The sequence below is a fragment of the Octodon degus genome, unplaced genomic scaffold (assembly GCF_000260255.1).
Source record: "Octodon degus isolate 3935 unplaced genomic scaffold, OctDeg1.0 scaffold00078, whole genome shotgun sequence".
Lineage (NCBI taxonomy): Eukaryota > Metazoa > Chordata > Mammalia > Rodentia > Octodontidae > Octodon > Octodon degus.
Window position 1 is genome coordinate 4,726,007 of NW_004524654.1, and position 26,430 is coordinate 4,752,436.

Sequence of the window (26,430 nt, forward strand, 5' to 3'; positions counted from 1 at the left end):
AATAAAAAGCATGATGATTTGACTGAAGACACCAGACAACAGCAAAAGGTGCATCCAGGCTTTCCTTCGGCACTGTATTATTCAATTGGATGCTTTCCAGGTATCCTAAGACCCCCACTATAAGGCAAAACTGATAGCGTTTTAGGCAGTGGCAATCACAATTGCCACTGAGGTGATGAGGACAAATATTCTACACAATAGCTCAAATAACTTAAGCACAGGAGGAGGAGCAATTATATCTCAGGGTCCACTGGAAACTTGTAAATGCCAGATACCAGCATGATATGTTATTGTAAGACACTACATTACTAGAAGGTACTCCTTTTTTTCAGCATTTTCTTTTAAAAACGCAAGCAAAGCTCTCTGGAACTGTCTGTAAATATTTAAAGATAAATTTTAGAAAAGGATCATGAAAATCATTCATTTTCCACTTGCATATAAGTACTCTATAAAATGTTAAACATGAAAACTATTTGAGTTAATAAATATGGACTTATTTGCACATTGTTTTTGGTTAAATAATTGTGCTTTATGTTTAAAGCAGCCTCTAGCCACAAAACTTTGCATCCAAGAAAATTCCATAAATTAAAACTACAGAAAAACTTTTCAATTAAATAGGTCCTAGTTAAAATATTATTTAAACTACCTAGATATTTGTAAAAAATAAAGCTTATTTTTTACTTACATAAAGAAACTAAAGTTTTGCCTTGCTACTACTACCTGTATGAGGACATTAATACTGTTCATAATAGTAACAGCTTTGTTTCTTAGGCAATTACTAATCAGAAAGAAAGCCTGAATTTCCAAGATAAGAAGTTATATTTAAACAAAAAGGAAATCAGCAGAGAGAAGTCTGTCTGAACTTTGTAGCTTTCTTAACTCTAGCTCTGGTGCTAGAGGCTCTACGGAGAGACGTACCATCTAAAGGGTTAGTAAGGCCACTGCTACTCCAGTCAAACTGGACGGGTGGTAGAGACTCCTAGAGTTGAAACCAAAAAATCAAAATTAATCAGTACAGGTTGTAGCAACATAAAGAATACTTAAAAAATAAAAATAAAAATTATAGCAAGACCATCAGGCAACAAAGTACCTAAAGACAAAACTAGAATATAATTTTAGAAAGTTACCTGCAAATATCAATAAAAACTGAAATTGCAAAATTTACATTGTACAGTTCACTGACATTAAAAATTTGTCTGAGCAATGGAATTATCTTTATAATTTCAAACAAATTTAAAACTGTTTCTATGCCAAGATTTCAACCTGTTCTCAAATTATGTTTAATTATTAGCTTGATTACAAGAAAAACATTTGAAAACTTCATGATTTTTTTCACTAACAAGTTAAATTTACCTTAAATGACTAGTCGTTTAAAATTTCTTAAAAGATAAAATAAAGAAGTTATCATACCAAAAGTGAGATTTGGGTTAAGACAGAGTAACCACTAAGTAATTAGTTATACAACCTTGTACGACTTGATTTAGTCACCTGGTCTCCTCAAATACATAATAAAAAGGTTCAAAGTTAAATGTTTTCTAGTTCTTTATAATTTTCTAAATTGCAAAAAGAAATGAAATGAGATTTACTTTTTTCTTTTTGTTTGAGATGGGGTCTCACTATATAGTTCAGGCTGGCCTGGAACTCACAGTGATCTACCCTTCTCAGCCCCCAGAGTGCTGGGATTACAGGTATGTGCCACCACACCCAGTGAGGCCTGTTTTTTTTGAAGTGCTGCTTTGATATATTTGTTTTAATCAACTTCTGATGTTGACACTACTTGTAATCAGTTATTAGAATTTAATTTTTAAAATACACTAAAAATTCTCAGAATGAATTGGCTATCCTAGGTTTTTAAATTTCTTAACTGCTAAACACATAAAGACAAAAATTAGCAAATGGCAAATATAAATTATGAAGCAGTTCAAAAACTTTTTAGAGGAGCGTTTCATTTTGTTTAAAGAATATTTTTACCAAGAAAGTTGTCGGTTTTGTTTCTCTTATTTTGGGGATGGTGTTAAGAACATTTATGGAACTAACCCATGTTGTACTGGACTTTTAATATCAACACAACATTGTCCCTTTTTGTGGTATAGCTTAGCACTATGCTTTACTTTATTGCTTTTAAGACAGGATCTTGCTATGTAGTTCAGGATGACTTTGAGCTCACTGTATAGTCCAGGTTGGCCTTGAACTTGTGGTGATCCTGCTGTTTTGGCATCCTGAGTGAAGGGATTACAAGTGTGCACCACCACCCCTGGCTGTTCTGCTGTTAGGGCAGGCTCTATTAAAATTTTATATTCATTTTTTTGGGGGGGAATTCTGTGTAGGACAGCAGCATAAATTGGTTATTTTGAAAAGTCTAATCCTATATTATAATTAATTTAATAAAATATTAACAATGATAGGCAAATTAATATTTAAGTATTTAGTTGCTAAAAAGAGGTCCAGTCCAAGGTTGAGGGGGAAGATATGAACCAAATAAAATGTAAACATTAGGGTTGCCAGAGATAAAAGACAGTAGGAGAAAGTAAGTTCTTCATAGGATGAAGAGTTCTATATGCTGCTGATGGTGGTGATTACCTAACTCTACCCAAGTGGTACAATGACACTGCGCCAAAGTAATAGTCCTTGATTTTGCACTGTATTATTAGATATAAGATGTAGCAAGTGAAAGATACATAGGACTTTTACGTACTAGATTCGCAATGTTCGGTGTATTTATAATTACTTCAAATATGTTAAAAAATAAAGCTTGTGAAAACTGCTTTTAACCTGAAAGATTAAGAAACATTTAGAAAAGATTAGTTCTAGCTGATCTCAAAATAAACATGAGGGCTGGTGAGATGGCTCAGTGGTCTAAAGCACCTACTTAGAACAAGCTTAGCAAAGCCCAGAGACCACGGTTCAATCCCCCAGCACCACATGCCAGCCATCCCGCCCCCTGGTGGGCTGAGCTGGCCACACACACACACACACACATAAATAAATAATTAAAAAAAAATAAAAATAAAAATAAACATGAAACAGTCCAGAAGATTCAACTTATTCTACTTTTGGATCAGTCAGACCATTATAGCAGTTATATTAAAAAATGAGTAATTGGATAAAATCTAGGTTTTGTAGGTAACAATACCTCTGGATAAATCAGGCAAGCTCTTTCATCATGTTCTATCTAAAGGATATCAAGCAGCAGGAGTGCTTGGAAATAGTTCAGTGGAATTTCTGCTTTTCATATACAGGTATATGGCATTTTGAGGACATAACCAAAATTATAATAATGAGATACTAAAATGAATTTAGTGGAAATAAAGAAGATAAAAAAATACCTAATCAACAAAAGGCAAACTAAGAACATTCATGTATGAGGCAACTCAACAGAGAAAGCACTGGAACATTTTTTTTTTTTTTTTTTTTTTTTGTGGAACCGGGGATTGAACTCAGGCCCTTGTTCTTGCCAGGCAAGCGCTTATTCTACTGAGCCATCTCCCTGGCCCCTGGATAAAAGTATTTTAAAATAACTTGAAGCAATGTGGAATGGATGATCTCTGCAGAGTTAACAGCCCTAAGGAAACAAGATTAAATAACAAAGAATGAAAGCACGAAGACTAGAGACAGAAGACCTAGATTCTAGTTCTAGGCATACCACTGATGATAGTCTTCTCAAAATATTTCCTTTTTTTTTTTTTTTCAGAACCGGGGATTGAACTCAGCTTATTCTACTGAGCCATCTCCACGGCCCCGTGAATATTTCCATTTTTTTGAGGCAGCGTCTAGTTATATAGTTCAGGTTGGGCAGTGATCCTTCTTTTTATAATTTTTATTTTAATACAGCGTTTACAGGGTCTCACTACAAAGTTCAGACTCATAGTGATTTTCCTGTTTTCAGCCTCCCAAGTGCTGGGATTACAGTCATGTGCCACCACACCCGGTCTCAGTCACCATCTCAGCACACCACAGGGGCAGGCTTGGCCCAGCAGGCCAGGGATTGAACCCTGGCCACTGCATCTGCCTAAGCAGGCGCTTTAATTTGCTGAGCTATTGGGCTGGCCCTTGAGATCCTTCTGCCTCAGCTTCCTGAGTGCTGAAATTACAGGTGTGTGCCACTACACCTGGCTTCCTTTATTTAATTGAAAAAAAATGGAGCATCGTATTAGATAATCATTTTTATTTTCTTCTAGCTTTAAAATTCTAATTCACAACTAAAACAGTCCTATCAAGCAGCCTAAGAGAAGAAGCTGCTAGTAATGAATACATGTTGGATAACTGGCAGAAAATTCACTGTCCTGCAGTGAATGCAGTATGGTTTAAGTATTGATTTTTTTTCTTTTTCACAGTCCTGGGGATGGAACCTAGGACCCTATGTGTGCTAAGCAACTGCTATACCACTGAGCTACATTCCCAGCCCTTTCAAATTTGAGAGTGTCTTGCTAAGGTTCCCTCTCTAACTTTTTTTTTTTAATCTTTAAACTTGTGATCCTCCTACTTCAGCCTCCCAGATAGATGAGACTACAGATGTGTACCAGAAAACTAAGTCTCTGGTATTGATCTTACTGTTAGTAATGGCACCCTAAGTAGTAAGACCTTGAAATTCAGCAGATAAAAATGAAACTAAAAACAGAAGATATCATGACTAATTTTTACAGTTGAGCCATGTTTTCATGTAAAAGTATCGTAGAAAAGAAAAAACCCTTAACTATTATTAATAAACTCAAACAGAGATGTCATGCTTATAATACTGACAAATTCAAGCCAATTTGGGGAAGAATAAACATAATATAACTCAAGTACCAAAAACAGGATAGAATAGGCAGATCTGAAGCCTGTAGTCATAGTGGAAATTACACAACTTTGTTAAATTTGAAAGCCATCATTCAACAATGCTTATCAAAAAAAAGTATGGAATATGTTTTATGGAAAACAAGAAAAAGAGGAAAAAAGATGAATACAATGAACTAACACAATTTGCTATGTTTGTGGCACTACAGGGTTTAATTTGAAAATATGCAAAAGTGTTACTATATGCAATATAACACACACACACACATCCAAAGACCACTGATAAGAAATACCACTTTATATAAAGAAAATATTTATAATGCATTTCAGGTGCAGTTTTTCTTTTTTTGGAGATAGGGTACTGCTACGGGGTATAGGCTGGCCTTGAATTCACAGTGATCCTGCCTCAGCTTCCCAAGTACTGGGATTACCAGTGTGCACCACCATGCAATGTGTTAACTATTCTAACCCAAATCAGAAGTACAGAGCCAAGCAAGGATCAGTGATAGAGGTCACATATCTCAACACAAAATTATTATACACGCTCTTTATTAGGTCATCTGGGAATATGCTTCTAGTCAAGTCTATGTTAAGTGAAAAAGAAGACAAGCTATGCTATGCAGATATAACAAAGTATCTAACAAGAGCAAATAAAAATGGGACAGAAATGTTAAGCAGAAATTATTTTCAGTGAAATATGCACTTATGTGACTGAACATGAAGATTTAGTGGAAGGGATGAGAAAAGGAGGAAGGCAAGAAAAACCTGCAAAACATGTTTCAATAAGGCAGGCTCATTTTTAGCAAATATATCAAGTAGCTACCTTCCTATACTTAGTCTGTAGGAATAAGAATGTTGGTGGAAGTAGGGATGGGAAAACAGTTCAGTGGCATAAGTATCTGCCTGGCAAGTGAAAGGTCCTGAGTTCAGATCCCTGGTACCGCCAAAAAACAAAACAAAACAAACAAACAAAAAAACCCACGAATGTTGGTAGAAGTAAAAATAGAAATGGGATATGAGAGAGAAAACTGTAGTCTGTATATGTATAGACAGGGCAGATACCTGGCAGCAGTTAATAGCTGGGGGCAATGGACAAGGAAAAGAAGGTAAGGAAGGACAGATTCTACTTCCTCATGCATTTGGCCCAAGCCACCTTGTGTCTAACTATCAGTAAATCCAGTCATTGTATAGAACAGCTTCCCCCACCTTGCCTACTAATTCAGTGCCAGTAATAAGTTGGCTTTAAAGTGATATTTAAGCCATGCCCCAAAACAAACTACAGTGGTGCATAGCAACAACATCAGACATTTCTTGAAACACGGTTGAGGGTACTGGACCTATACTTTATACATTATTTCTATAGTATGTTTTCCAAAATGCTAGCACTACAGGAGTTAAGATTCTCCCTCTCTGGCCTCTGCCTACCCACCCAAAATGTCCTACAGTCAAGTATATCTGGGAGTAAATCAAAATTAAATAGGATTATTTATTACAGTATTCTTCAGATCCTTAAGGTCTGTGTTGTGTGAATCTCCAAGGGTATTTATGGGGTTATAATGTGAAGTATAGTCTTTCCCCGAGTTACTTTTCCCTGGAACATCACTTTAGTAGACCAAGTGTGTTAAATGAAGCACATATTCTGGGCAAGGTTCTACATTTTTGTGTTAGACACAACGAATGATATTTAAGGTCAAGAAATGACACTCACATCAGGAGCATGATTTAGAAATGTTAATGTTCATGTAAAAAGGTTAATCATATAAACAATGTTTCACAAACACCAAGTCAATTTGTAATTTGTTGTGAGAAGAGTAAGCAAGTCAAACTGGCCTGTTTTTTTCCTGATAAAAAGAGAAAGAAAAAGACTTCATTTTTTTTTTTTTTTTTTTGGTGGAACTGGGGATTGGACTCAGGCCCTTACACTTGCCAGGAAAGCACTTTATTCTACTGAGTTATCTCCCCAACCCAAAAGACTTTAATATTAAAACATTTTGGATTGATACAAAATTTGTGCTTAAATGTTCCAGAGGTAAAGAACAAAAAAGGTAAGTCAGATTTTGTTGCTTTCTAAAATTTCAGAGGATTCCAGGAAAAACATACCATAGCAGATTTGTAGGGGTGGTGTAAACGCACTGTTTTTATTTTTAAAAGTCCAACACTTACCAGATTTATTTCAGTAATTATGATCATATAGTGTTCAAACTTCTTGAGACTGGAAATACCTAATTCATGCTCTTCATTTTTAGGTGAGGAGGCTATGGCTTTGACTGACTTAGGTAGCTTTAATCACCCTGTTCTCAAATTGTGTATTTCTGTATTTGAAAATTAGAGGTAATTTGTTCACCATATTCCAAGGGATGTTAGTTAACAATAAATAATAATAAAAAACAATAAATAATCATGTGTCATTAAGTCAAGTTTTAAAAATATAAAACAGAAAGTTAAATATTCAGGAAAAAAAATCAGTATGTTTAGACCTATCTGTCTAGACATGCAGAGACACATCTGAACCCATATGGATATTGTTACCTGGAACTGATCAGATGTACATGTGTTTATCTCTGGTGTCATGGTGGATGTTTGACCAATAGAAGCAATTTTTTCTGCAGCAGACAGAGGTTTCAATGGTTCCTTGGTGGGTTCTAACATACCCTGCAAAAGGCATATTAGTCATTATTCAAAGAGGATTAACCCATAAACTTTTTAAGAGAATTAATCTAGCAGAAAGAAGAAGAAATAAAAAAGTCAAGTCACTTGGAAGGTACTAAAGATGAAAAGGGACCATTCAAAATTTCAGGGCTGGGAGCTGGCTCAGTAGAATAAGTGCTCACCAGGCAAGCACAAAAGTCTGAGTTCAACCCCCAGTTCCACAAAAAAAACCCCCCCAAAAAAACAAAAAAAAAAACCCCACAAAATTTAAAATTTCACAGTAACATAATGGGAACTTATGGAACATTCACAGTAACCTTTGAAATCAAAAGTTTTTGAAGGTAGTCCTTAGATTTAATATCAGATGTCTTCAAGAGTATAGATATTGTTACACAAAAAATATTAAATGCAATTTGGGAGGGGATGTGATAGAAAAACAATGATTAATCACATCTAGAGTCTAACAATTCAACACTGTAATGATACTTAAGATAAACTGCAGAAGAGGGCAAACTTCGTATATAGTGATGTCTGGAAAAATGAGAGCTAATTCTGAAACATACCATATAATTTCATCATGTGAAAATTACAATCTTTAGTATGATATTTATTTATAGTATTTGATTCTGAATCCTTAATTCCATCAAGGTAATGAGATACTTTTGTTTTTGCAGTGCTGGGATGGAACCCAGGGCCAAGTGCATGCTAAGTACTAGGTATGTGTTCTACCACTGACCCCCACCCCCTAAAGGCCCCACAGTTTTAGTATTTAGTTCCCTGGACTGGCAAAATAAACACAGTCAAGGAGGGAAGAAACCATTTTATATGTTCCACTGGCTCTGTTACAAAACTAACACTTTCTGACTTAAGATACTCAGGATGGGTATAGAAACAAGGAAGGAAACCCCCAGCAATTTCCATCAATATCCTATAGTATATGAAATAGATAATCCAGGCTAATGACCTAAAAAAGAAAAATTTTACATATTTAAAAATATCACCTGAAAGCTGAGTGTGGTGGCACATGCCTGTAAAGTCCAGTACTTGGGAAGCTGAGGCAGTAGGATCACTATAAATTTGGGGCACACCTCGGCTACATAAAGGCCACTCTGAACCTAGTAAGACCCTATCTCAAAAACAAAGCAAAACACTTGAATTTGAGACAAGACTTGCTACACAATGAGATTGTCTCAAAAACAAAAGAGCCATAAAGAAAAAGAAAAGAGAAAGGCTTCAAGAGGTGCCGGAAAAAATAAAAAAGAAAATTTACAATCTAAATATATTCATCATAAAGGCTCTCAAGGATGTTCTTATGCAGAGAAAATACGTCTGACAAACAATTACTAGTGCCAGCCAAGTTTTCTAATGTGAACTATCATTTAGCCAGTGGTTCACAAATTGACTCTAATTTGCAGCTACCATGTCAGCTTCTGGGAATTTAGATGTGCAAGCAATTCTCAAGCCCCATCCCAGACGTACTGAAAAGAAAACTCTGGAGGTGGTACTGAGTAATCTGTGTTTTCATGTCTCTTAGATGACCTTATGATCACTTCAGATACTATCCCCACAGATAAGATAAAAAGATTACTGCACACTGGGAAAAATTTAGGTGGCATTAAAGTTTTACACTTTAAAAAGAGTCTCTAAATGAAAGACATCATTGGTTGGACATTTATATTCACTAAATATACTAAATACACTTTGTATTAGATGTTATAAAATTATCACTAATAAAAATACAAAAAAGTGCAAGCTTTATTTTCTAACTCCTCATAAATCTCAAAGAAATGTATAAGTAGGTCAGTGCCCCAGCACCCTGGATGACAGCTCCATTTAGATCAAGACAATCTAACATTAACCATCTCTGGAGTGGTACTACTTGGGGAAAAAAATAAAAGCAAAAAAGTTTTTTAAAAGTTCTGGGTTGTATGGTCCTACAACAGAAGAGAATACAGGGATCTTTAAGGTGTTTTAAAAACACAAACCATTTACAGAGCAGCAGAAACTCAAAGAAATCTCAAGGACAGAAAGTTCCACAAAATTGCAAAAATAAAACAAACTGAAGTGTTCCAATTCAACACCAATAATTAGTGTTAAGTCATGGAAAAGATTTGTAGATGAAAAAGTTGTCCATAGAAAATGTGGACATATATTTCACATATATTTCAGAGTGGTAAAATTTAAATTCAGGGGCCGGGGAGATAACTCAGTGGAATAAGCGCTTCCCTGGCAAGCACAAGGGCCTGAGTTCAACCCCTGGTTCCACAAAAAAAAAAAAAAAAAAGTTAAATTCAATGCCAAAAGTTCTTTATTTTTTCTTTTATTCTTAAAGCATTTTTTTTATTTCAAAGTGATTGATTATAATGACATAATATTTTTACTTTGACAAGACATTTTTATTCACCAATTACTCAATGACACAGCAAGAAACATAAACATCAAACTTTAAAATGTGACTGAGTCTTGATAAAGAAAAGAATGCAAACGCCTCAGTTTTCTGGGACTACCTGGTGTATTTGAAAAAAATTAACACATTTAAACATATTAATGGAAAAACTAAGAATAAATTACGTATCCGGACTCATTTCCATCTACTATAAATTGATGTTGCCAAGCTTTCTTGTACACTCATAGCCTCAATATTGCATTATTTAACATTAATAACATCTGGATTAAAACAAAAATCTTTAAGTCTTCAGGTATTTCAGCTTCATTTAAAAAACAGGTTTATAAAAGAAAAGTCCTTCAAAGATGCATTTTACAAAGTTGGTACCAAGATAAAAACAATTTTCACTCTAAAAAGAAACAGTATCTATAATTAATGTATATAAAAGTATCGAGATAGACTTGAAATTCATGAAATCAAAAAGAACGACATGTACACATACACACACTTAAGATTCCAACATAAAATGTCTTTTAACATATACTTCTATGTCATGCTGGATATAATGATTTTAGAGTAAACGCAGTAATGATAAATCCATGCAGAGACATTTTTGTACTTACCAATCCTGCTGCATACATGGGCACTATAACAGGTTGCTTCTTATTACCTGTGAAGAGCTACAGATATGAGAAAGAAAAACATGTATTCAGAGAAAAATTAAAAAATGGCTTATCATTGAAAGTCTCCAAAATATGTTTATAGTGCTTTATTAGATATATTGTAAATGATGAATCAAATAAATTGTTAAATTGCTCATAATGTTACATATTTTTAAACCTGCTAGGCTCTGAGGTATAAGCACCTATGGATCAAGGGCAAGGTCACACGTTTGAACCCGGCCCCAACATGCTGCGCTGGCTCTGAACACTGGGCACTCCCTGCTGGCCCCAGAACTGGGTGTGGTGGCACATGACTGTAACTGCAGCACTCAGGAGGCTGAGACAGGAGGATCACTTGGAGTTCGAGACCAGCCTGGGGGCTACAAAAGTGAGCACAAGGCCAGCCTGAACTGCATAGTGAGACCCTGTCTCCAAAAAACAAACAAACAAAAAAATCACTCCCAGTCCAATTGTTTTATTTTACATTTAAGGGAAAACACTAAAACAACATCTCCTAAAAATAAGAAATAGTGCCCAGAGAAACATTCAAATAGACTGATTTTAAAAAAAATCACCATATTCAAAGTAAAAGAACTCAGATTTATTTTTCTGAAGAATTAGCTTATCAGTGCTTGAACAGAAGTATAAATTTTTTTTAAACACCAATAGGTTGTGTGAAGGATTTTTCAAAGTAATAACAAACTTACAATGTTTCGAGTATCTATTCCCAAGGAACACAAAAGCTTCTTGTTGCTATGGGAGCCACCCCACTGATATCTCAAGCCATGGGCATCATGGATATCCTGTAGCTCGGTCCATACATCCAGAAGTTCCCTGCAAAGGCCACAATGAAGACACCAACAACAGCTTACTCAGGAGCTTTTACTATAATTGCTACTTTTGATATGCCTATGACATACTGTACATTTCAAATAAACTTGTGTCTAACTTAAGTGCATTACTGTTATCTCAATGAAATCAAAAGCCAACATTTAGTCATTTAAAAAGTAAATAAAGTCTTAAGCAATATGAATCTGTACTATTCCTTTTGTATTATGCAAGAAAAAAAAATTCAAAGGAAATCACTCAGCATTCTGCCATCTTTTTTTTTTTTTTTTTTTTTGCGGTGCCAGGGATTGAACTCAGGTCCTTGTGCTTTCCAGCCCAAGCACTTATTCTACTGAGCTATGTTTTTTCTGAGTCTTGATCCACAAATATACAGTTACATTTTTAACATTTGTTCAATGTTGTATGCCTTTTTCAGATCTTAAGCATGTAAGGCAGTTGTCCTTTACTTGTACTTTCACTTTCTGTGGCTTTAGTTAACCTGTGGTCAGCCATGGTCTGAAACTGTTACAGGGAAGATTCAGGAAATAAATAATTCCTAAGTTTCAAGTTGGGTGGGGTTCTGAGTATTAACCTTAATTCATCTTAGTGTATAGTCACTGTTACCATCTCACATCAAAGAAGGCAAATACCACACAATGAAGATATTTTGAAAGATTATTCGTACAAATTTTATTAAAATATATTATTTTACATCTCTTACTGAGCCTAACATATAAATTAAACTTTGATAGGTATGAATGTATAGGAAAAAGCTTAGCAAGTACATATTTATTTTTTTATTTTTTTAAATTTATTTATTTATGTATGTATGTATGTGTGTGTGTGTGTGTGTGTGTGTGTGTGGCCAGCTTCAGCCCACCAGGGGGCGGGGCTGGCTGGCATGTGGTGCTGTGGGATTGAACCGTGGTCCCCGTGCTTTTTTGCTAAGCTTGTTCTAAGTAGGTGCTTTAGACCACTGAGCCATCTCACCAGCCCAGCAAGTACATATTTAAAGAGTTGAATACAATCTGAAATTTCAGGCAACCACAGGGTTTTGGAACACACTGCCCACAGGCAAGGGGCAAGTCAGACTACTGTGATTTTTTCAATGGCTGTTTATCATGTAGGTGCACCATCACTTATTTAGCTACAACACTAAAGTTCTCAATTAAGTTATTTTAATCATTTTGCTCCTATTACTAGTATGGTGGTAACTATATATATATTTTATGGTATGTATTGTTGTATGAGTATATATTTTTAGGAAGAATCTTGGAGGTCAGGAGTGGTGCTGCATGCCTGTAGTCCCAGACCTCTGGAGGCTGGAACAGTAGGACTGCTGTGAGTTGAAGGCTAGCTCATAGTGAGACTTTGTTTCCACACATACAGAAAAAAACAAAACAAAACAAAAAAATACCCAGAAAGAAAAATCAAACAAACAAACCACACACATCTAAACAGTTTGAAAACAGAGAACAAAAGTTGATTTTTGCCTTCTTCTTTCCTCAGAAATCACCCCCAAAACCAAGAAACAGTAATACAATCTTAATCTTCAAACAAATCAAGGGATACTTAAAACCCTTGTGACACTGACGTCACAAAAAAAGATGTAGTAGTAATTGATTTAGATGAATGTAAGGAGGGCCAGCCAAATACTCAGTGGATTAAAGCGCCAGGGGCCAGGGGTTCAATCCCCAGGCCTGCTGTGCTGGCCTTGCCCCTGGGGCATGCTGAGACAGCAAATGGTGGTGCGCAGTGACGCATGCCTGTAACCCCAGCTCTTGGGAGGCTGTAAACAGGAGAATCACTACGAGTCCAATCTAGTAGTGAGACTCTGAACATCCTGTGTAGACTTCCCTAAAATACAGGAAAAAAAAAAAAGGTGAATGCAAGGAGATGACCAGCAGAGGGAATGGATGCTTTCAGAGGTGGAGAGTAATGGAATGTAAAAGAATAAGGGGCCAGGGAAATGGCTCAGTGGAGTAAGCGCTTCCCTGGCAAGCACAAGGGCCTGAGTTCAATCCCCAGTTCTGCTAAATAAAAAAAAAAAAGGAGTAACTTTGAAATTAAAATCAGAAAACCACTCCAGACCCTCTAGCATTCATTAATAACATGAGTTCCAGAAAGAGAAAACAGAATATTGAAGGAAAGTAACTGCAGGTTACACTATAAAAGGAATATGAAAGAACAGTCCTTTCTACCCAGTAGTCAGCAGTATAATGGGTGAAAAAACATACCAAGATACTTACTTCACTGTGAAATTTCAGAACATTAGCAACAAACATTTTAATCTATAAGCTTAATGTGACAAGAGAATAAAATTAAATTTTACTTCTCATGTATTTTTTCCTCAGGGGGTTATTAGAAGATGTGCTCCACCAAAATGAGAGCTGACAGGGGCCGGAGAGATAGTTCAGTAGAATAAGTACTTGCTGGCAAGCACAGGGTCCTGAGTTCAATCCATGAGAGGCCTGGACTGAAACCATTCCGGATGTGAACAAAACTATAGGTTTTTTTTTTTTTTTTTTTTTTTTTTTTTTTTTTTTAGAGGGGAGAGGTCAACAACTAAAAAGAAATGGAAGGATAGCCTGATAGGCTTGATCACAAGGAAATTTATGGTAAAGAAACATCTGTTTGGAATATTTGCAGAGTTTTTACCAACTGAACATCCCTAATCTGAAATGCTTCAAAACTGGGAAAAAAAACTGAGACTGAATGTGCGTGAGTGTGCACGCGAGCGTGTACACACTTGTATCTGTGTTGCCCAAGCTAGCCCCAAACTTCTGGGCTCATGTGATCCTCCTGAGGAGGGGGGCAAAAGGCATATGCTACCATGTCCAATCAAAATTAGAAACTTTTTGAGTATCACACATTAAGGTTCAAAACTTATTGGCTTTCAAATTTTGGATTTTCAGAATTTTCATACAGGTGCTCAAGGTCCACAAAAGAGCTGTATAAAGGAAATGGGCTTTTAGCAGTGAACAAAATTTATATGATTCAAATACTCAAAATAGAAAAAAAAAACTTAAAATGGAAATTTAAATATATTGGGAAGGGGCTGGAGAGATGGATCAGTGGTCTAAAGCACCTACTTGGAACAAGCTTGGCAAAGCACAGGGACGGCGGTTCGATCCCGCAGCACCACATGCCAGCCAGCCCCGCCCCCTGGTGGGCTGAGCTGGCCACACACACACACACACACACACACACACACACACACACACTAAATAAATGTTAAAAAAATAAAATAAAATAAAAATAAAATTAAAAAAATAAATAAATAAGTATATTGGGAAGATGAAGGCACAGCTAGGAAGTTAAAAGAATATATAACATTAACTGACTAGAATACTGACATATAAAAAATAGCTCAAAAGTAGAAGATTTTTTTTTTCTTTTTTCTTTCTTTTTTTTTTTTGTTCCTCGATTGCCTTCAGGGCACTTTTGGCCAGCGGGAGAGTTGTGAGATTCGAACTCCAGCAACCTGAGGCTGACAGCTTTGTGGAAGCAGCCACTTAAAGGACTGAGCTAGGGCCAGGCCCCCGATTTTTCTTTTCAATATTAATCAGCACATGATTACATAAGTTAGCACATGATTAAACTTCAATATAAACTAAAGTTTTAAAAATCATAAGGTCTTAAACATTAAGTTGTAAGTCAGCCTTATAACAGCTAAAATCATAAGACCACATACTATCTGAAAAATGTACTACTTACCCACTTCCAGGTAAGGCCTCTCTTGTTTTTATTGGCAAGGTGCTTGTCTCTAGCAAGTACTTCAGGGAAGTAACTTCCTCTTCAGCATCAGGGACAAATATAGAAGGAAAACATCCTTCGAAAATTCTCTCCAGGCGGGTTAGTAAAGCTGTCTGCATTAAAACATCCCCCCCCCCCAGTTCATTTTCATTAATCCAATTTTAATGTCATAATTTTGCCATCAACATACACACACACACACACACCCCTTGTCCACTACTGTAAGAGAAACCACCTCTCACGTAGAAACCAAGTGAAAGGATAACTATTCATAGAACAATTACTCTAAGCAATTATCTTAAATGATTATAGTGATAATACAGTAGCTAACAAATATGGCTACACAGTTTGTTACTGATACTTGACATATTATTTTAATCCATCAAAAATTCTACAAAAATCAGAAATCTATTGTATAGTGAAGTAATTGATCTCACAATCTGAATAATATGCCCATAACTAACCCAAAACACGAGAGCATTCATATTCTTTCCATCACTTCTACATTTAGATTTAAGGGCAATGAGATTGGATGCTTATGAAAATTATGGTATTGTAGCTGATAACCTTTTTCTTGAATATGAGCAACTGTGAAAATCTTTCTGAAATATCTGTTGCCAGTACTACAAGCCAAAGTAGGAAAGACTATCTCAACTCTTACTGGTAACCTCAACAGCGCACATATCATTTAGAAGATCTGCATTTTATCTTCTAGCAATTCCATTTTTCTACTCTTCTTTTTTGTATATGTATACATGCTTTGAAAACAAAAACTACCTTCCAAGTACAGCTGCATATTCCCTGGAGTATTTCTACTACCAACAGATAAATTTGTTGGCATTCTGAAATATTTTTACTAATTTAAACTTTCATATTTAGGTCACTGTTTTTTAAAAATTTTTTTGCAGGTAGTAAAAGTCTCTATTCATAAACAGCTTACATATCTACAAAAGAAAATCCCATTTCATGTACAAAAAATTAAAAGTAATAAAAAAGCTTAGCAAGTTCACAGGATAGATCACTGTTCTGGGATCACCAGGATTACACCTGTGCCACCAAAATTCCTATTTTCCTGTCTTTCAGATGCATGTAAGATATGTGCAAATTCGGCCCAATTCATTATTTAAACATCAAATAGGAATACAAACTGTAAATAAGTTAAAGCCCTTTGGAAGACTGAATTAGTAGCACCCAGTGTACAAGAAAAATGCCACATCACTGTAATACTTCCTGCCAAGTAATAAGAACAAGTTAATGCTTGATTTCTGTTATGCAATATAGGCAGCAACCAGGAAATACAAAAAACAAAAGGAAACATTTTTATAAATATATTTTCCAAGTAAAAATTTCTTTCAGAAGCTGTACCATAGCAAAAATTCAACACTGTATAATTAGTCTCAGGGTACTCTAGTTAACTCTACAAAAGTTATTCTAACACCTTCATTATATTTATGTGTGTGATGGGAAAAGGTTTTCATTCTCAATTATGAACCCTAAAGCAAAGGGTAGACTCAAGATCCCAAGGCTTGTGAAACCTGAGTGTGTCAAGGGGACCTGGCACGTCCTCCCTTCAACAGAGGGGATGGACAGATACTACTTTGAAAGGGATCATATAACTATCTAATTGGAAACCTGATGAGCGTTTGTTCCTCCTGGGTAGCAAAGGTAAACAAAAGCTCACATTTGACCAATTTTTTTTCCCTGTAAATTAAATATTTCTTGTATCCTCTTTGTTATCCTTTTAAAAAGATAGGAAAAATGTTTATCACCAATGCACTAAAACACATTCAATCAGCAATATTACACATAACTACCAGGTCTTAGGTACAGCAGTAAAATTCTCAAGTGAGTGGAATGTAATGAAGGAAAAGACTCCATTAACATAAATCATCTCAATGTTTTACTCTTCAAAACTTGTTCTATAAAGGATATAAACTACCTGTAAAAAATTATGCATGTGTCTGTGCACACACACACACGTTTTGCAGTACTGCAGGATCAAACCCAGTCTTGTACATGCCAGACAAGCATTGTGCTACTGAGCTACATCCATAGCCATTTTTAGGCTGAGAGAAGTCTCACTAAATTGCTCTGACTGGCCTTGATCTTGTATCCTGAGTGGGTGAGATTATAGGCTTATGCTACCATGCCCCAGGCTTACATGGAAATTTTATGTTTTTTTTTTTGTGGAACTGGGGTTTGAACCCAAGCCCTTGAGCTTGCCAGGCAAGCGCTTATTCTACTGAGCCATCTCCCCGGCCCCTTATACAGAAATTTTAAAAGAAAGATTCATATATCTTTAGTATTAGATATAAAACTCAAATGCTTCAAGTCTTTTGTTGAATGAAGTAGAGCAGAGGTCAGTAACCTTTTCAATAGAGAACCAGATAAAAACATTTCAGCCTTGTAGCCTATTTGTAAACATGTAAGTATAGGTGTACCCCAGTGAAACTTTATTTATGAAAATTGGTAGCAGGTCAGAACTGTTCCCTGGGCCATAGTTTGTTAACATCTGAGGTGGAGCAATAATAAATATCATATAACCAGAATCCACTAATGTATCTCTTACTGCAAGGAAAGTCCTCAATTCAGCAAGACAGTATATCAATTTCCAGCTATCCTTGAGATCAATTTGATGGTAAAGTCACTCTGTAAATACAAATTTTCATTATTATATTGTTCATGATAAATAATGCCACATTTCATTTACTAGAAGTTAATTACAGTAAGTGGCTGATATAATTACATAATTTTAATAAAAGGCTGAGGAACCAGGGGCTAAGACTCAACTTGTGCCTTTACAACCTAGAGCTATTAGGGTTTATCTGACAGAGCAGATGATGAATTAAAAGGATTAAAAACTTGGCATTCAGTGAATGTCAGAGGTGGTCATTTTTATTTCTACTACAGTTATTACACAGGTGATACATACAACAGTGGTCTGCCTCATATTAATATGAATCAAAGTTCACTAAGTATACTTCTTTTACCCGTTTAGCATTCTGTATCACAATGAAAATACTTGTTTCAATCAATTCTTACCACAGTAGTATTTTACAAGAAATTAAATAGAAGTGTCCGGCATCCTCCCCAAAGATCATCTCATTGAGTAAGAGGGGAAGACACTGGTTTTCCTATTTTCAAAAGCTACTTCTTTTTCTTCCTCTTTCTTCTCCTTCCTTCCTCATCCCCACCCCCACCCCATTACTGATATTCCTTGTAGATTTTAAACTTTGGATATTGGCAGTGGCTTAATGGCATTTGTGTGTTAAGTCTGGATTGTATTATGAAACAAAGTGTATGAAACACAGAGTAGCTGTGTTTTAAGTCTCTGCTTCCCCAAAAGCACAAAAATGTTCAAAAATGCAATGGAACATAGTCCAAATAATTTACTAAGTAGAACAGGTGTAAGAATACTACTAATATCATGCTCAGAAGAAATTACACTACCACGAACTGGTCATAGTTTCTCTTACAATCCAGACAGGTTTCTAAAAAACAATAAAACCTGTCATTCTGAACATAAAATGGACTGTCATACAAAAACTGTAATCATATAGTAAAATATTTTTTTTTTACTTAAAAAAATTTTTTTTCATATAATAAAATATTAAATCTAGGTGTATTCCAATCCCTATAAGTAATAAGGAAGTTTGTTTATATTACATAAACTCACACTACCCTATGAAGAAACAACCAGAGCTAAGAAATTTACTCTTGATTTTGATTCAGGAGTAATTGGGCAACACCCACTTTTTATTTATTTTTTTTAATATTTATTTTTATTTATTACATTTATTTATTGTGTGTGTGGCCAGCTCAGCCCACCAGGGGGTGGGGCTGGCTGGCATGTGGTGCTGGGGATCGAACCGCGGTCCCTGTGCTTTGCCAAGCTTGTTTCAAGTAGGTGCTTTAGACCACTGAGCCATCTCTCCAGCCCAACACCCACTTTTTAAATTTCTGTAGCTTAGAAAAAAACTGTCCTGAACAGTGACACTAATATAGCCCAGAGCATGTGTACTTAAACTAGATGTAAAATTTCAAAAAATACATTTTATATATTTAATAGTAAGTCAAATGGCTAAATTTTAGTTTTCTTATGCAGTAAGGTAGTTAATCTGGAGCAAATATCAGTCTAACAGTTCAGGAAAGTAGGGGACTAAATTAACAAAAAGTAAAACATGTTGTCTGAACATACTCAAACTATAAAAGGTGATATAGAAGCATTATAGTTGTTTAATACTGACATAGAGCTTCCCAGGTATAAGACATTATTCTACATACAAATGTTAACTGGTTTAAATCTTGTAAGAGTAACGTGAGGGAAATAATATTATTTCTATTTTCTGGATAAGAAAAATGGAATGCAGATTAATTCGCCTATGATCACATAAATGTCAAATAGGGAAGGTGAATATAAACTCAGGAAATAATAGTTTTCAGAATAGGTGCTTTTCTCTGTTATATGTTATTATCAAAGCAGTTCTAAGTTCAACTTATGAAAATTATAGAAGTTTGGAGGACAACGATTATGTTTTATTCTTGAATCTCCAGTACTTAGGTTCTTGAGTAGTTGGTATAGGATTTTTTTTTTTTTTTTGTATTTTTAGGGAAGCGTCTACAGGGTGCTCAGGTTCTCACTACTAGATCAAACTCGTAGTGATCTGCCTGTTTACAGTCTCTCAAGAGCTGGGATTACAGGCGTGCGCCACAACACCCAGTCTCAATTGCTGTTTTAGTGCGTTCTGGGGGCAGAGTCGGCACAGTAGGCCCGGGAATCGAACCCCTGGTCCCTGTGACTGCTTGCAGGCACTTTAATTTGCTGAACTATTTGGCCAGCCCTGGTATAGGAATATTAACCTAAGCAAATCACATTAAAACTCAAGTCAATACAGTAAAATATTGAACCTGGATGTATTCAAACATTTATAAAAAGTTATTAGAAGTATAAGGGAAAAAACCACTTTGCTTTAAAGCTGGGGCCATGACTGTTGTACTTATAAAAGTATATCTTATTGTAAGCCATCTGAGTCACTCTTATACACAAGTAGGGCATATTTATATAATTATAATATGTTCATAACAATAGCTAAATGCTTTCAATGTTTGACAGTGTACATATATTACTTGATTACTTTTCTAAAAGAAATCTTGCCAGTTAAGTATTCTTGTCTCCATATTACAGCTGCACAAACTGAAGCCCAGGGAGATTAAGGTCATTAACCAGGTTTATTGCTGGTATGATGCAGAGCAAGGATTTAATCTAAAGTCTGACTCTGGAGCTGAGGAGATAGCTCAGTGATCTAAGCACCTGCCTGGCAAGTGCAGGGACTACGGTTTAATTCCCAGCACCGCATGTAGCACTGACCCCGCCCTGGGCATGTAGAGCCAGCCAACAAGATCAGGCACAGTGGTGCACACCTGTAATTCCAGAACTGAGGAGACTGAAAACAGAAGGATCACTACACGTCTGAGCTCCATAGTGAGACCCTGTACCAAATACAATAAAAATAAATAAATAAATAAAAGTAACTCCAAAGCCTACATTCTACCAAATCATGTTTTTCCCACTTTTGTTTCTCAAACATTTCTAGCCATTATATAAGCCATCCCCTGTTAATTGCAGAGGTTCTGACTATATCTAAAAAAGCAAATAATTTCATCTAACACTAACTACAATTCATAATTTTCAACAAAGTTAACTTATAATTTTTTACTACTGAGTCAGTATTACGCTCTGAATGAAACTGATGGTAACAAATAAGTGCACATTAACACTCTAAATATTTAGCTGAGGATATAAAACTAAATGACAAATTATATAAAATATTATTTACACATATTACTAGAATTTTAAATGCCTTTTTAAAAAAGTACAAAGAAGAAAAACTCTTCAGCTCTCCCGGAGTATGGAATAAAGAAACTAGTGACTAGTTAGATGAGTAGTAGTTTACGTATGTCTTCCATTCACAAATTTAACAAATTCTTTTTTTTTTTTTTTTGGTTGGAACCGGGGATTGAACTCAGGCCCTTGCGCTTGCCAGGGAAGTGCTTATTCCACTGAGCCATCTCCCCGGACCCTACAAATTCTAAGCCTGGGAAATAGCAGTACATCTGGCCATTAAACATTTTAAAAATGAAGGCTCTGCTAAACACAGGGTGAAAACCGAATACTCTTCAAGACAGGTGCCAGACCTTCTTTATTTTTCTCTATTTGTGTCTACTACTATGACTCTGAGCAGAGGAGGTCTGCTAATTGCACAGTGCACTTGCTCCTACCTGTCAAAACCATTCTGAGAATGGGAACTAGCCCAAAGTAGGAGCTTCTGCTCTCAAAATAGCTTGAAAGGTAAGTAATGCCAAGAGTGAGTGCTAAAGGTATTTCTACACAAATTCTTTTTTTTTTTTTCTACACAAATTCTGATTTGCCTCTTACTCCTTTTCATGGTTAACCAAACAATACAGTTAACAGTGCAATTTCCTGAACCTCTGAAGATCATTTTTTCACAAGTTTGTTTCTGAGATTTTTCAGTAACAGCTAATGCTTTCTCTCAGCATGACTAAGACCTTTGTTTTTAATCCCTGTACTGAATGCCCACATCTAACTTACACAGTAAGCACAGAACTCAGGGCCCACAACACATTTAGTGGGCCCATAAAAATGTTTTATACCTAATATGAATATATTCATCTTTATATCAACTCACAAAATATAGTTCTAAACATCTTATGGGGAAGGGGCTCATGTATGTCATGTGACCTTGGCTACACCACATTTCCAAGGGTCTACTACCTTTTATAGCTTTTCTCTGTTATTCTCAGTTTTGTTATTTCTGATATATGTATTTCCTATCAGAATCTTTCATTACTTTAACATCTCTATAATTATTTTTCAAGTTTTTGAAACCAGATTAGGTTTCTGGGAAAGCAAAGATGATCATCTAATAGTATGGTTTTGCCCATAAAAGGGGGCAAACAAAAAGTGTATGAATTAACTTTTAGCCACTCTCAGTAATGTTGTATTTTTATGTCTGAAGATAGAGGAACAAAGTCTTAGGGTATATAAGCAGCCATATTACCTATTGATGCAACTAAGCTTCATTTTCTTTTTTTAAGTGTATTTGGTTGTTAAAGGGTCTCACTATGTAGCTCATCCTGTTTTGAGCCTCCCTAGCGCTGGGATTACAGGTGTAGGACACCACTGGCTCAGCCCGCCCTGAGGGCATGGCTGGCATGGCATGTGGTGCTAGGGATCTGACGATGGCAGTCCCTGCACCTGCCTAAGCTTGCCTATAAGCTACATTTTCTAATGCAGAGCTTCTCAAATGGTACTATATGTTTTAGTCATAAACCAGGTATAAGTGTTCCACAAATCCTGAAAGCTACTAAGGACATTCTGTGTCCTTTCTTGTGATGGTTAATTTCATGCATCAACTTAACTAGGTCAGGAATGCCCAGATATTTTGTTAAACATGTGACAGTGGATCTGGATGAGATCAACATTTAATACAGCAGACTGACGAAAGCAGCTGGGCAACACCAAATTAGTTGAAGGCCTAGAATAGAACAAAAAGGCTGATAAAAGGGAACTTTTCCTGCCCAATTTCCTAAGTTGAGACATCAGTCTTTTCCTGCTCACCAGCTCAAAATGAAAAATTTGGCTCTTCTTGGATCTCAAGGCTACAGGCGTTGGGAACTTATATCATTGGTCTCCTGGTTCTCAGGCCTTTACATTCAGAATGGTACTGAGTAAACTCTCTTCAGTCTCTGGTTTGCTAAGTATTTTGGGACTTCTTAATCTCCAACAAATTCCTATCTAGTGTCCTACCTATATGGGTACATACACATTCTACTGGTTCTTTTTCTTTGGAAAAGCCTAATATACCTCTATTTTATAAACTGCTATGTCAAAGTTTAAAACTATTTAGGAAACTGAAAATTTAATTCAACTTTCCAGAGGGTTATATAAAACCTACACTTCGGAGTCCCAATTTCTGTTTTTTATGTGACTCAAATGTGTATTTCCTTTAGAATACACATGTAAGGTAACCCTTTAAATTGCTTCATCATCTTTCCAGTTTTTCTTTCTTGCTTAGTAACAGAAGGTGATTAATGTCAATAGCTTTAATATTGATAACATTAGATCTTGCACTCAGGTGGAAGTCTAAAAGAAACATAAAATCCACTGAGTAATTTAACCTTCCATTTCAGAGGATACCTTATACCCTTACCACTATTAAATATTAAGTAAGATACCAAGAGCAATCTACACTTGTATACTTATCAATCCACAATTTCAAGCTATATAGAGTGACCAATTATAATATTTACCAGGCCCTAGAAAGATGATTTGCTTTTGCACAATTTCTGGATAAACATAATAAAAAGTTCTATTTCTGAACTGAGACCAGAATGTCAAATTTTCTGAGGAAAAAACAGCAAAATAAAATATTAAAGTAAGCAAAGATTCACAATGCCAAAATCTTAAATCTTAATTCTTTTTGTTGCTCATTTTTTTTAGTCACATGTTCAAGTGTTCACCTACAGAAGGAAGAACATGCACATATCTTAGGTAAATGATCAAATAAATGAAGATAAAATATAAAATTGGTTAATTTAACTTGAAAATGCAGACTTTCTGGTGAAAAATCTATAACTTAATCTGATAATAGCACAAGCCAAACTACTGGTGATTTTCTTTTTCTTTTTTTTGTGAGGCTCTCAATTTTTAAAGCTCTTAAAATAAAATCTGCAGCTAATGACATTTTTCCAGTGGTATTATCACTTACCTGATTAATAAAAAATGACTCCTTTACTTTAGGGAATTTTTAATATAAACAGACTATCAATACCTAAAGTCTCCAGTAACACGACAGCAGTATCTTAACATTATACAAAAATTTAAAATGCAATAGTTACCTTATTATTTATTTTATCACACATCTAGGCACAACCCCCCTTTTTTTGGTACCAGGAATCAAACTCAGAATCTTGTGCTTGCACTTGCCAGATAGGTACTGTGCCACTGAGTCCTTTTACCATATATCTAAGAAAAAGTCATTTTGGTAATTTTATCTTTTTTTTTTTTGTGGCTGGCTCAGCCCACCCTGGGGGCGGGGCTGGCTGGCATATGGCCTCTGTACTTTGCCTAAAAGCTTGCCTAAGCAGGTGCTTTAGACCACTGAGCTATCTTGCCAGCCCCTTGATTATTTTAATTAAGATTCCTTTCTGAAACATTAAAAGGTTAAAAAAAATAGAAAATTGCTAAAATAACATACATAATGGCCAGAGACTGGTGGCAGTACTGTTTTGAAAGTAAGGAGGCTTTTGTTGTTACTTTGGTTCTGTATTATAATTTTGCTTTTGTTTTTGAGACAGAGTCTCACCATGTAGTTTAGGTTGCCTTAAACTTGCACTGATCCTCAGGCTCAGCCTCCCAAATGCTGGGATTACGGGCATGTACCACCCTGTCAGCATTTTGGCTTTATTTTAAATTTTAGCCCAGAAAGTGAAGAGTTCTGACTCTTTCCTATTTGTGCAACTGAGATCCTACTTGTCTCTTACCGTTTTAAAGAATGTTAACAAGGTAATGAAATACAGCAAACTCTAGTTCTTTGGAAAAAAGACGACTAGGTAAATGGAGAAGAGTATCTTTTTATCAATAATCTTCATGAATAGCCTTTATACCTAGGCTTGAGCTCTTTGAGGTTTACTGAATCCATAGCTAAGAGTTAATGCAGCTAAAAACATTTTATAAGTTTGAAAGATTTTTCCTTGTTTGAATTCCCTCATCTAAGTAATAAACTAGTCAATAAACCCAATAAAGAGATATTTATTGAATTTTTAAGATATCTCTTTAGTAAGGCCAAAAAAAAGTGTTAAAAAACAGAACCTGGGGAGTATTACAGGCATGTTCCCCCATGGTCAGTTGCTACATATCAAAAATAGTGAAAAGCAGAAGAAATCTGAAATGAGAACTATATCACAAAGAATTGTTCTCTGTCTAATTCAACCAACTGAGCTCTGAATTCTAAAATTCTCTAAAAAGACCCTTATAACATTCAGTCAAAACACAATGGGGACAAACTCAATGACATTCTGTTCAGGACTCTAGCTATACTCACATGAGTCATACTATGTCTTCTTCGTAACAGTAGGGTAAGAATGAAAGTCACTGCTTAATTTCTATCCAACTCTCAGTTAACTTAGTAGGCATAATCCATTTCCTTGTAACTTTCTCCCACAAACTTTTAGCTCCTTCAGCATATTTTCTCCCCTGCCCAATATCCAGATCCAAATTATGTCACTGCATATAATGTCTGGCCAAAACAAAAGCCTACGACTAATACTAAAATATCTCAGAAAATCTTAATGCTTCTTACCACTTTTATGAAGTTTGTTTTACTTTTACAAAAGATTCATATTATAAAATTTATACATTTTAGATTTTTTTACTTATCATCCCGAACTAAGGTGCTTTTAAAAGGCTGAGTCAAGACTGAAACTCAGATCTGTGATTCCATGAAGCTTATATATTTTATCTCCCACACCCAGTTATCAAATTATATATAACTTCAATCAATTTGTACGATGCAAGAAACTCCTGTTTGAAGCAGTTTGCTTTTAAAAAGTCATTATCTAGAAGTTAGGGAGATAGCTCAGGGGTCTAAGCACCTGCCTGGCAAGCATAAAGACCTCGGTTTGATCCCCACTACTATGTGACCCCCCCCAAAAAAAAAACTGGGCATGGCGGTACATGTCTGTAATCCCAGAGCTGGGGAGGCTGAGACAAGAGGATTACTACAAGTTTGAATGTAGTGAGACCCTGTACCGAATAAATAAATAAATAATTTAAGAAAATTCATTAGCTGGGATGTTAAAAGTTTTAAGCTACAGATTAAAGATCACCCAGTACTAGTGTCATCCTTTACTACTCCTGAGACAAAACTAAATGGGAAAAGATTAGCTCAAAACCATGAGTCTTCATTTTGTATTATAATTAGTTCAGTTCTTTTTAAAACTGTAAGGTTCTGCCTCAACAATAAATTAATCAATATGCAATATACATATTAGCCACACCATGTAATAACTGAATCGACAAACTATTCAGACAACCAAAACCAAATGAAAGTGATTAGCTGTGTACATCAAGTGGTAATATCATAATTTCTCTAATATCTTAATGTGCCAGAGGTATTAAAATGATGGTGTAAAACCATTTCAACTAACACCAAGTTTGGAAATACTTCCAATTGAAAATGGATTTCTTAGCAAAAGATAACTGGTGAAATAGTTTGTAGACTGTAATTAATATATTTAAGCCTGTGAACTTCCCACTATATATACCAATCATCAGTATAAAGCAATGATTTT

The 26,430-nt window shown here is 35.5% G+C and overlaps 1 protein-coding gene across 2 annotated transcripts in view; it reads right to left on the reverse strand.

The window, feature by feature from the left end:
- The window catches only part of Aftph (aftiphilin), a 67,164-nt gene that overhangs the window by 15,082 nt on the left and 25,652 nt on the right, over positions 1–26,430 (reverse strand). For both annotated transcript variants that reach the window (XM_004636155.2, XM_004636154.2), the window contains exons 3-7: positions 15,019–15,170; positions 11,181–11,307; positions 10,435–10,491; positions 7,306–7,428; positions 919–979 (exon numbers count right to left, since the gene is read on the reverse strand). In XM_004636155.2, the coding sequence (XP_004636212.1) occupies positions 919–979; positions 7,306–7,428; positions 10,435–10,491; positions 11,181–11,307; positions 15,019–15,170 (520 nt within the window). The remainder of the gene's footprint in view (positions 1–918; positions 980–7,305; positions 7,429–10,434; positions 10,492–11,180; positions 11,308–15,018; positions 15,171–26,430) is intronic.